Here is a 12281-nt window from a genome sequence, read left to right on the forward strand (position 1 = left end):
ACACACACACAAGGGTCTGCTGCTTCTCCTATAAATAGCAGTTGTGGAAGTATCTCATCCAACCATCCACCATCAGACATAATTCTGGCTGACTTAATTTTCTCCTCTAAAGAGGAAAAACCAATTAATAAATCTTTTACGTAAACCTCCGATCTAATATCTGGGAGTGACATATTCATTGTAAATGAGATCACATAGCTACAAAGTGCTTTACTGACAGCACACACACACACACACACACACACACACACATGCTCACTTGTGTGGGTGCATGTTCCTTCAGTCACAGTCACCCTTCCTCAAGTGAAAATAAACGAAATTAAACTCAGAGAAATTTAAGTAGACGAAGCAACCAGCCAGAGACCTTCATCCCAGTATCAGCAGACGTTTCTCCCTTTATACCATCCAATCTAACCTTACTTTGCCTGGACCATTTGATAAAATGGTGGGAAGGTGGCCCACTCCGTTTGACCTCCCTCCACTTCCACAGTCTCTCAACAAGGAGAGGGTTGCCTTGCCTCTGGCAGAGGGACTGCGTGTACTCTTTGCACCTTGAGCCTCATCTCTTCTCCACTGGTGAAGGCGATGAGAGACTTGGGAATGCCAAACAACCCTTCCCCAGCTCTGGTGTGTTCTTCCCACCCTAATCCTGATTTTGACACCCTTTCTACAGTGGTCTCAGTCCTCCACCTCTTCCTTCTTTTCTACTATTGCCAGCTGCAGGGATCCTAGCTGAAGAGGCCTGTGTGGCTCACCTCTTTCAAGTTCCCTGCATCTGGGTCTCTGACCGTGTCTTCTTCCTTCTCTGTCTGTCACTTCATCTCCCAACCCTTGCCCTCAACATGTGTCTGTTTTCTGTGAAGTCTACACAGCCTCTTGCACCTCTGTTTCTCCTCTCCTATAATCTCACTGGAATATACAGAGAAAAGAGCTAAGCAATCATCTCTGCTTCACCCAAAGATCACCTCTCACTCAACACACTGGCAAGTCTGGCCACTGGGAGTCCCAGGCATAGGCAGAGAGCTGGGAGACTCAATGGGTTTATGGAAGACTCCAACCAGACCAATGGATTTGTACTCAGGCAGTAGCTTCCAGCTATGAGTCTGGCTCAAGGGATGGGAAGTTTTACCTTGAGTGTTACTCCACTGACTCTTTCATTCGGCTCATAGTGCCCCTCTAACCCTCTTGGGCTGGAGGAAAGAAAGGTTTCACAGTCCCCAGTCCAAGCCTTTTACTCTGTTACATGTGTTAGGGGGTGGGGGGGAGAGGGGATTCCAGACAAGGCCCTAAAGCCGCCAGGGAGAAACCTGTCTCCTCTCAGAGACAGAAAGACAGCAACTGAGAATCACAAACACACACAAAGACATGTTCACCAACATACATAGAAATAATAATGCAGATATTCTGAAATACAATTCACACACACACACAAACAAAAAGCAAGGAGCTGTGCCAACCCAGACAAACACAAAAACGAATCAAAAGTTCCATAAAAGCGCTTCACTCAGAAACAGAGGCATACAGAGTACACATCACCAGATATATTCACCTTAAATTGTACTTACTGGGTAGAGTGTTCATGAACCCTTAGCACCCAGATCTGCCCAGGCCATGCCAACATCCAAACTAGAAGGACATGAGAATCCTCAGGTGCATTGGAAACACAACCCCAGGCAAAACTCCAGGCAACAACCTTCTTAGGACTAGAACGAAAATGAAAGTGCTGGAGAGGCCACAGGCTTCCCAGAGATTCAGCCTCATTAACAGCTGAAGGCCAAGACCAAGGTGCCCCTTGCATCCTCTAAGCTCAAACCCCTCTCTGCCTGCTTGGGCTGCCCAGGGGCCTTTCCTCACTCCCCCTCTGCTGGGGAGCTAAGCTTTTCTGGGAGAGCCCCATCAGGGGCAAGGGAGTGCAGGCAAGCAGACAGAGCTGGTGACTGCTGAAGTTCACATACATTTATTCAATTGACACCAATGGGGAATAGGGGGTAGACAAATTTTTCTTTTCTTCCACACAGACCATCAGACGATTTCACAGAGTTTCCCCACAGTGGAGAAGTTTAAATCAATGCACACCCAGTGGACAGAGAACGCCGAGAGCAGCCCGCTGTACAGATATTTACACAAAATTATAGGACCCCCTGCCACAGGGTGTGCCCTTGCCCACTCCACCCCCACCTCTCCAGTCCCTGGCCCAGACCCTTCTCTTCCACCCAATCTCATTGCCTTTAGCCACAATAAATATCACAGGGCCTGGGACAGGGTGGAACACTGACAGGGTTGCTGGCCGGAGATGGCTGGACCCAGCCAGCCAAGGGAAAGGAAAGAAATTCCTTTAAAAGCACCCAAACACAAAAGAGAAAGGATTTTCCTCAGTGGAGTGGGATCCAGGGTTTCTGCAGGGAATATAAAGACCCCCTGCTTCACCTCTCCGTTCAGCTCCGCCTGCGTAGACACTGGTTTAGGCTTCAGAGGAAACGAACTTCCTTGGAGAACAGCAAAAAAAAAAAAAAAAAAAAAGGTTGAATTTTTCTTTTAAGCACAAAGCAGATAATAGATGTCTTTAAATTATAACATTGGACAAGCAGGGTCTCAACGTTGGGGAAGAAGTGAGATGGGAAAGGCAGAAAGGGAGACCCTCTGTTGGTGTTTCTGGCGGGATCCGTGGAGCCTGGCCAGGCATCTCTCCCGGAATGTGTTCGCCGAGAGGCGCAGAGGCAGGGAAAAAAACGAAGCCCCCACCCCCCTGCTTTTATTTCTCAAACTGTAAAGAATCTTGGCCTGCGACTTCTTCGCGTAGCCCCGGGCCTGTCGCCCTGAGCGATAGAGCCCGCTTAGTCCCAACTATCTGCGAGATTCTGTGCGTGGAGCCTGAAGTGCCGTGTCACGCGTGCCGGCCCAAGGTCTGGAGACTTCATAAATAGACTCCCTGAGTTCCGCTGGGACCGCAGGAACTCCCGGGAGAGGCTGAGGGGTGCGGACCTAACCGGCCCTGGGCCTGCTGCGGTCAGAAGTGGCAGCCACTAAGGCTGGCGACTTTGCTGGCAAACGGGGACCCTGAGGACAGCAGCGCGTCCCCGGGATGCGAGAGGCGAATGTGGCCAGCAACGGGAGCCAGGGCCGGAGCAGTCAGCATGGCCAAGACCTGGGCTTGGCCCCCAGGACCCGCGGCTGCCGCGAATGGCGGTCCCGGAGAGCCCTCGCCGGCGCCCGGGGGTGCTGCCCCGCCGCCACCGTGGCCCATGATGTGGTCTATAGAGAAGGAAGGCCTCTGCCCTGCCCCGGCGCCCCCGCCGCCTGCACCACCGCCCGCGTCCGTCTTGAGGCCCTGGCGCAGAAGTGCGGTGGGCAGACCCGCCGCGGTGCCGGCTGCGGGAGGGCTCAGGGACGCCGGGTAGAAGGCTTTGGCGCAGCCCAGCTCCGCGCCCAGGAAGGCGGGCAGGCCTGCGGGGCCCGGGCCCGGGCCCGAGCCTGAGGCAGGCGCAGGAGCTGGGGCCGATCCCGCGCCTGCGAACACCGAGGCCGTCGGAGGTCCGGGTGGAGGCGCGGCGGCGCGGCCTGGGGGTACCGACAGCTGGCAAGGAGCGGCGGCGGCTGCCGCGGCGAAAGCGAAGGCGTGCGGGTGCGGGTGCGGGTGCGGGGCCGGCCCCGGCGGGGGTGCGCCGTAGGCCGGGAGAGCCAGCCCGTAGCCGTAGCCGTAGGCGCCGTAGGCAGCGAAGCCGGGCAGGAAAGCGCCGGGGTCCCCCGCCGCCGCGGCCCCGCCACGCAGCAGCAGCTCCGGGTGAGGATGCGGGTGTGGGTGCGGCGGCGGCAGGGGCTGCCGCTTGAAGCGCTTGCGGCGCCGCAGGAAGCTGCCGTTGTCGAACATGTCCGCCGACTCCGGGTCCAGCGTCCAGTAGTTGCCCTTGCCCGGGTTGCCCGGCTCGCGGGGGATCTTGACGAAGCAGTCGTTGAGAGAGAGGTTGTGGCGGATGCTGTTCTGCCAGGCGGGGAACTTCTCCCGGTAGTAGGGGAAGCGGCCGCTGATGAACTCGCAGATCTCGCTCAACGTCAGCCGCTTCTTGGGGCTCTGCAGGATGGCCATGGTGATGAGCGCGATGTACGAATAGGGCGGCTTCACCAGCGGGCTCCGCGTCGCCGCGCCCCCCGACGGCGGTCCCGGCCCGGGCCCCGCTGCGCCGCGGGCCGCCGCCGCGCCTGGCCCCGGGCTCCCCGCTGCGGCCGCCGCCCCCCGGGACGCCAGAGCGCGGGGCTCGCCGTCCGAGCAGCCACCCGACTCCTCCTCGTCCTCGGCTAAGTCTGCCTCGGCTTCCTCCGGGGGAGGCTCGTGGCCGTGGGGGAGCACGTCCCGGGGGGCGCGGGGCCCGGAGCGAGCTGGGAGCTCCCCCCCCCCGCTGCCGCCGCCCACCACGTCTATGTCTGCGTCGGCCTCGGACAGCGCGGCCGGGGAGCTCTCGGAGGACATGATCTCGCAGCAGCAGCTGCCCAGGGTCATGGTGCCGCTGCCGCCGCCGCCGCCACTCTCCGGCTCCGCTCCGGCAGCGGCTCGGGCTCGGCCGCGCTGCCTCTGGGGCGAGTGCGTTTTGCGCGCGGGCGGGGAGGGGGCGGGGGACTGAGGCAGGCAGGGAGGGGTGTCCCCCGGCTCCGCAGCGCCCCCTGGCGGCCCAGCTCGGCCGCGCTCACCTTCCAGGGCACGACCCGCCGGCGGCCCCCGCCACTACCCCGGGAATCCGAGCTGGGACCCGCCGCTGGGGCGCAACGGAAGGAGCTGAGGCTTTCCCTTACCTGGGCGGGCCTCAGCCCCTAGTCCCCTCGGGGTGGCAGTGGTTGGTGGTGGGGATTGTCCCTCCCGCCTAGCGGCTGCCTAAGGCGGAAGAGCCGCGGGTTAGGGCGGAGCTCCCTGGGCGGGGTGGGGCGAGGCGGCAGGGGCGGGCGTAGCGCCTCCGCTGAGGGACCCGGCGGGAACAAACCGCCGCCGCGGCGGGAGCTGGGCTCGAGTGGCCCGAGGCGGGCCCTTGTCTTCGCCGCCGCTCCTGCACCGTGTGCTCCCTGAAGCCGCCGCCTTCAGAACGCTCAGCCCCTGGATGTTAAGGCTCACTCGGGCGCCAGCCGCAGCCAGGGAAGTGGTAGCGGTCCCCACCCGTCCTCTCCCCAAGGCGGCGCCCGGGCCACCGGGCCGAAGCGCAGTGGGAGCGCGAGGCTGAGACGCCGGGACCCACGCCGCTCCAGCGCGGCCCGCCGGCGCTCACCCGAGCCCGCACGGCTTCCAGCCCGAGGGGAGACGCATTCGAGTGATCACCAGGAGCGAACTTGGCGCCCGCAGCCTTGGGCCTGGGAGAGGTGAGATTGCGGCGGCGCCCTCTCCTCCCTCCGCTGTCGGGCCCGCCACCCCTCTCCGCGCGGAGAGGCCGGGCAGAGCGCCGGCCGCTGTGGCCGCGTTCCCGGGGCGCGGGCCGGTCTACTACTCCGAGTTTGCCTGTTCTCCGACCCTCTCGATCTCGGCATCCGTTTGTCTCAGTCTCTGTGACTATCTCACTCTCCGTGAGTCTCTGTGGAAACGGCATTTGTCTGGATGTCTGTTCATGGGTCTGGGAATCCGCTTAATTTCTCCCTCCCCTCTCCCTGGCCCCAGTTGCCCTGAGGACTGGACACCCCCCACCTTCCTGGCTCCCAGGGTTCTGGGCCCCACCGACAGGCGGCAGGACCTCCTCCGCCCCCTGCCCGACACCCCCTCAGTGAACCCTGACCTCCACCAAGTGTTGCCTTCATCTCTCAAAAGTCTTGTGCAACTAAGGTTGGCCCTGTGCCTTGTTTCTCGCTAGCCGGGTTCCTGCCCATCCTATTAGACCCCTTTCTCCCCCGGCCTCCCTCCAGGACCCAGAAACAAGCAGCTTCAACACAGATTGGGCCCATTTCAGCCTCTGGGCCACGGAAGGGGAGATGGGCGCTGGACGTGAGCAGGAACTGAGCGGATGCCTGGGCTGCTGCCCCGACAGCGCCGCACAGTGGCCAAAGCTCGGGCGTGCGAGGCCGGAATCCCAGCTGCCTCCGCTGTAGCAAGGCTGTGTGACCCTCATTAGGTGACTTCCCCGCTTCGGAGCCTCAGTTTCCTGGTCTGCATAGTAGTTAAGAGCAGCGACCTTAAGTCAGGCTCCTGGGGTTCCAATCCTGCCTTCACTACTTACCCTGTCTGTCACCTTGGGCAAGGTTCTTTGCGCTTTGTTTCTGCCTTTGTAAAAATGAGGCTAGTAACACCTACCTCAGAACTGATGTATAAGTGTAGCCATATTCTAGGCCATTTAGGAAAGGGTACTGAGAACACTTTGCAGTTTCATCTAACAGCAGCCTCCAATCTACGGGATAGCCTGGTGTTAATCCAACTCTCCCATTCCACAGATGGAGCTACAGAGGCCCAGGATAGGGGGAAAGAACTCACCCAGGCTCCTGCAAAGAAATAGAACAGAGTTGGGTTGCAACCCTTTTCACAGAATCCTCAAAATAGAGTTCTTCATCCCCCCAAGGTAAGGGCAGAAAAAAATGGAAGGCAGGTCTAACTACTCATGTCCTTTGAGAGGAAGTTGCCTGGGCCCCCTCTGGGACCTCTGACCAAGGGGATCCATTTAATGTGCTGTTCCAGCATAAACTGTCATTGGAAAAAAGAGAAATCTCGTCCTCAAACCATGGACAGCAAATTGGACATGGACTAGTAGCCCTGGAATTGGAATTTCCTGGGTGACAGACTGTCCGGGGAAAAAGGTCTTGGAGAGAAGCTTCTTGCATGAGTCCAAGTAAACTCACATACCTAGGGTTGCTAGATTTAGCAGATTTATTTTATCTGGCAACCCTACACATACCTCAAGCTTGCTCTTGACTACATGGATATCTGTCTCACACTCCCAGAACCCCACTCACAGATACCCCACACCATGGACCACACACCAACTCCAACCCAGCTCAACTCTGCTAGTATCTAAACAAGTGGAGAGAAAAACAGTGTTGGCGTCATCCTACTCCATTTCACCTTCTGAATGTCCTCATTTCTTTTTTTTCTTTTTCTTTCTTTTTTTCTTTTTTTTTTTTTTTTTTTTTTTTTTTTTGACAGAGTTTCGCTCTTGTTGCCCCCCTGCTGGAGTAAAATGGCCTGATCTCAGCAGCTCACCACAACCTCAGCCTCCCAGGTTCAAATGATTCTCCTGCCTCAGCCTCCCAAATAGCTGGGATTACAGGCATGCACCAACATGCCCGGCTAATTTTGTGTTTTTAGTAGAGAGGAGGTTTCTCCATGTTGGTCAGGCTGGTCTCAAACTCCCTACCTCAGGTGATCCACCCGCCTCGGCCTCCCAAAGTGCTGGGACTACAGGCGTGAGCCACCCTGCCCGGCCTGAATGTCCTGCTTTCTAAAACAGCAAATGGGAACCAGTAGCTTCCTTCCTTGCCAGCACTCCCCTGGCTCCCCAGGCTTTGGTCAGGGTGAGACTAGCCAGGGCACTTGCTGCCCAAATTTCCTGCTTCAGACAAGAAGTTCTACCAAGCAGCTACGGCAGCCAGCCCTTGCCTCTGCCTGGCCTTGCTGCACATTCACTGCTACTGAGACCTACACTGGGGAAGGGGAGTACAGAATCCCCAGCTTCTGCTCTGCAGGGCTGGGGAGGGAGACTCCAGACCCTTCACATACATACTTTTTACAGGAGCGGAAACTGAGGTCCAGGAGATCATGTTACTTGTCAGGCTTTTGAGGGGCGCTAAGCTGGGTTGGACCTACGTGTCCGGGTTCCCAGCCCAGAACCCCTCTGTTTATCCAAATAGCTGTTTCTCTAACCGAGCTCCTCTCTGTATAGAGGGATTTCTAGTAGCCTCTCATCCCTTCCAAGGTTCTGGGCCAGTTTGTTTTCAACAGTGTCAGGAGAAAGCGCACTGGGGACTGGGAGAAGGGCCACCGCGGGATTCGGAATTTATTTCGTTTTCTTTGCTTCTTCTGTGACCCTTGCTTCTTTCGCCTGCCGGCTCAGCCTGTTCGGCGTCTTGCAGCAGTGCCTGCGATCCCGCGTGAGTCCGTCGCTCCCTCCGCGAAAACCTGGACCCTTTCCCAGAAGCCTTGGGCTCCAGCACCATGCCTGCTGCAGCCGCCAAAGAGCGGGAAGCCACACGCTCTGCAGGTCTTGGTTGCAGCGTCTCTGGTCGTGCCGGGCCTCCTTCTGCATCTGTTCCACGGCCCGGCCATCTCCCTCGTGCAGCCCGGAACAATTGGGAGGAAGCGTTGGCGGGCGGAGAGGGATGCCTGTTGGGCTTTTCCACTAGTTATTGAATGTTTTTTGCGAAGAGTACGTTGCTATCAGTGGCGTCCGGGTCGTCTCTCCCTCTCTTCCTTTTGGTCCCCATAAATGAGCTGTTCTCGGCTCTGGGAAAGAAAAGCCCTCCAGCGATTATGCGGATCTAATTAAGTCAATCAGGAAACTGCCGGAGAGCGGCACTGGCTTGAAGCGGAGTTTGTCCTGAGGCACAGCGGAACGATTGCACGCGGCCCTTTTCAGCGGTTCGAGCTCGGCCAGCGCCGGGCTGCAAACGGAAGCCTGAGCTGGGCTTGGGGAACTACGCCCGCAGACTTCTCTAATTTTATTCACAAAACTGGACACCCTCAGGGAAAGCGGCAAAGCCGGCGCGAGCCTCCTTCCCACTCTGGACCTAGCTGCAGCTCCAAAGCGAGACAGCTGTCTAGCCTCAGCCGGTATATCTCCCGGCCCCTTTCTCCACCCGGATCTTCGGCTGCTCAGAAGCAATCAGCTCCCTTAGCCCAGGTGGGAGGCGGGAGACTCCAGATCCTGTGACCCGCGGAGGCAGACCTCAGACATGTTCCCCATGCACAGAAATGACTGGGGCTCCAGTGTGTGCACCTTCAACTCTGAAGCCCACCTGCCCACTTCAGGCGCTGGCGCGGAGATAACCACCACGCGTCTGCCGGGCAAAGTTCGAGAGTGAATTTACGTCTTCTCTTTCCACTACTCCTGGCCACTGTCCCCTCCCAGCCCCATCTCCCCCGCCCCCAACCCTGGACTATGTGGTAGGGGACTCGCTTAAGCACCCAAGTACTGCGCGGTTATTGAGACCAAGGCGAGCTGCGGAGCCTGTGGGCTGTTGTTCGTGGGAAGAGGGTTGCGACCTCAGGAGAGACCGAAAACCGCGCCACTTGAAACCCGCCGGTCCTGAAGATCACAGAGTTCCCGGAGTGGTAGGGAAGGCTCCACGCTCTTGAGAGCAGAGGCGGCCAGGGGCAGTGGGGGACGCTTCCAGGTATGTGGGAAGGAGAACTTCATGTCTAAGTGCGCTCTTGTGGGTTTCTCGGCCCGCTGGGCCGAGCCTCTCTTTCTCTGTCCTCATGTGTCTGTCCTCTGGACAACAGTGGCTCTGTATGGCGGATTGCGACCCTGAGTGACGGGCGCCTGTCTTGCATCCTGTGTCCTGTGTCCTCCCCTCCAGACCTCATGCTTGGTGTCCACAGAGTGGACCCAGGACTGCCTGGAAGGCTTATCATCCAGGCCCACGACTTCCCCCCAGAGTCTGAAGCCTTGCGACCTGGTCGGGGACGACAAACCTGCTCGGAGTCAGCAGCGAGACCCTAGTGGGGAATGAGGATGGGTGAGGGTGCGCCTGGGTTGAGGATCTGTGACTGTAGCATGGAAAAGGAGTTCATGCAGGGATCGCACTGAGGGACAGCCAAGAATACTCCAGCGGCAGCCTCCCTCCTACCAATTACACGCCGCCTGCTGGCACAGTGGCACCTCGGGAACCGGACGCCCTTCCGGGCCCTGAATTGGGGCAGCGCAGGAGGGAGGGTGCAGAGCCATAGCGACTTGTGTGTACCATAGACATGCACATGCGCTCACCTTCACGTGTAACCCTTCTGAGTCCCAGACAGGGTAACTGGCAAGGCCGTAAGTACCCTCGTGGGGGCGGAAATATTGCCGGGTCCCTGAGTCCTCTGGGCAGACGCAGAGCCGCGTAAGCCTCATAGAAGCAGAGCCAGGGGAACAGTGGGAGCTCTGGCCTCGCTGTGCGGACGCTAGTGATGGATTCCTGGGGAACAGCGACCTCTGGAGGAGCCTCTCATCCACACAGAGTCAGGAACTAAAGGACTAGTTCTGAGACAAAGCACCCTTTCCTCACCCTACTCCCATTCCACTCGCTTGGAAAAGTTATCCAGAGACTTTTAACCTCCGGACTCCACTCTTCGCTTATGTTTGCTTTTTTTTTCCAACCTGTACCCACGCTTCAAAATCCCTGCTCCAGTCCTGCCTCTTCCAGAAAGAAGCCTTCTGGCCAGCCCAGTTCCTCTTCCCCTCTTCCTGTTCTGAGCTCATTCTCAGGCCACACTGCACAGCCAACCTGCTTCCTGCCTGCTCTTCTCCAAAAAGACTGTGAATCCACTCCACCCACGCCTTGTGTTGCATGCTGGGCATGCCGTTCCCTGCCCCACCCCACCCCACCCCCCAGTGAATAAAGACTGAAGTTATTCATTCCAAAATTGGACTGTTGATTTTTCAAAGTTAATTTCACCGATGGGGAAATTGAGACCCAGAGAGAGGGATGACTTGCCCGAAATCACACAGCAAACTGGTAGCAGAGGTGGAACTAGAACCCTACACCATTTCCCAGGCCAGGGTGCTCTTCATCTCACCTGGATGGGGAGCAGGTAATCTGGGGAGAACTCACTTTGATGGGTGAGACCTGAATTGAGGTTTCACACTGGAGCGGGGAATGCAGGAGGAAACTGAGAGAGTGGTCATTGCTCCAGGATGAGGCAGGGAGGGCAATGCTGTGCTGGGAGGCCAGACCCTTTCTCCCATCCTCAGCCCAGATCAAGCTACTTGGAAGGACTTCACATTTCAGGGGTTGGCTGCATTTCTTACATCAGCAAGCGGGCAGGGCTAGGGTCTGGGAACAGACTCAACTCTGGAAAATACCACCCTCCCCCATCCACCACCACCACCCAAGGGAAGGAGGAGCTGAGAAACCTCTCCTGCTCATACACTCAGAGGGCACTGCTGAGACCCCAGATCAACAGGAGGCCTTCTGGTGCTTGCAATTCAGTTAGTGGAAAAGGTGGAAGTGTGATTTGCATGAGGCTCTAGTGATACCTGCTCAGTAGCCTGAGGCCTTCTCAGAGCTGCATCACTTTCTGTGTATAGAGTCCTTGTCTGCACAGGATACCTGGCAGCCTGGCCCCTACCTGCTTGCCCAGCCCCTACCTCCAACTCCTGTTCTCTACTCACACCTGATTTCCTCTTTCTTCCCTCTTCACCTTTGCAGGTGGCTCACTCTTGCCTGGCTCACTTCTAATCCTTCCTAGTTAATTTCACACATCAAGTTTGTGAGATGCTTTCCCTGACAACACTCCTGCGCTCACCTGACTCCCACCTCTGTGTTCCTGAAGCTCTTAGCTCCATCTGTTTTTGTTACTTGTTTTTCAGTCTGTAGATTTTATTATAGACCAGGAGTCCTCAACCTTTTTGGCACCAGGGACTGGTTTCATGGAAGACAGTTTTTTCCACAGACCAAGGTGGTGGTGGGCAAATGGTTTTGGGATGAAACTGTTCTACCTCATATCATCAGGCATTAGTTAGATTATCATAAGGACCACGCAACAGGCGGGGCACAGTGGCTCACACCTTGTAATCCCAGCACTCTGGGAGGCTGAGGTGGGTGGATCATTTGAGGTCAGGAGTTTGAGACCAACCTGGCCAACATGGTGAAATCCCTCCTCTAGTAAAAATACAAAAATTAGCCAGGAGTTGTAGCGGGTGCCTTTAGTTCCAGCTACCTGGGAGGCTGAGGCAGGAGAATTCCTTGAACCCAGGAGGCAGAGGTTTCAGTGAGCCGAGACAGCACCCCTGCACTCCAGCCTGGGCAATAGAGTGAGACTCCAGTCTCAAAAAAAAAATAAATAAATAAAAAATAAGGAGCACACAACCTAGATCCCTCACATGCGCAGTTCACAATAGGGTTTGTGCTCCTATGAGAATCTAATGTCGCCACTGATCTGACAGGAGGCGGAGCTCGGGTGGTAATACTTGCTCACCCGCAGCTGACCTCCTGCTGTGTGGCCAGGTTCTTAACAGGTCACCGGTTAGGAACCAGTTAGTGGCCAGGGGGTTGGGGATCCCTGCTTTAGACTGTGAGCTCCTTGAGAACAGGGCTCATTTTGTGTTCATCTTTATCTTTCCTCCTCTGCAAAATGGGGATAATAATTGTACCTACCTCATTGGATTGCTGTAAGGATTAAAAGA

At 57.0% G+C, this 12281-nt stretch overlaps 1 protein-coding gene and 1 long non-coding RNA gene across 2 annotated transcripts; one reads left to right on the plus strand and one right to left on the minus strand.

Annotated features, from left to right (window-relative positions):
* Window positions 1–1931: 1931 nt before the first annotated feature.
* On the minus strand, window positions 1932–4496 carry FOXD2 (forkhead box D2). The gene is made up of 2 exons (XM_063698969.1): window positions 2428–4496; window positions 1932–2107 (listed from the first exon to the last, which is right to left on the minus strand). Exon 1 carries the CDS (start codon window positions 4493–4495, stop codon window positions 3008–3010), a length of 1488 nt encoding a protein of 495 aa, XP_063555039.1. The 5' UTR covers window position 4496; the 3' UTR covers window positions 1932–2107; window positions 2428–3007.
* Window positions 4497–4902: 406 nt separating this feature from the next.
* Window positions 4903–10519, plus strand: LOC129524022 (uncharacterized). The gene is made up of 3 exons (XR_008667668.2): window positions 4903–5340; window positions 6397–6521; window positions 8010–10519. It is a non-coding gene; the product is annotated as an uncharacterized lncRNA (long non-coding RNA).
* The last annotated feature ends 1762 nt before the right edge of the window (window positions 10520–12281 follow it).

The sequence above is a fragment of the Gorilla gorilla genome, chromosome 1 (genome assembly GCF_029281585.2).
Source record: "Gorilla gorilla gorilla isolate KB3781 chromosome 1, NHGRI_mGorGor1-v2.1_pri, whole genome shotgun sequence".
Classification (NCBI taxonomy): domain Eukaryota; kingdom Metazoa; phylum Chordata; class Mammalia; order Primates; family Hominidae; genus Gorilla; species Gorilla gorilla.

Coding starts and splice junctions, on each gene's coding strand:
- FOXD2 (XM_063698969.1), bottom strand. CDS start 4,495: ATGACCCTGGGCAGCTGCTGCTGCGAGATCATGTCCTCCGAGAGCTCC.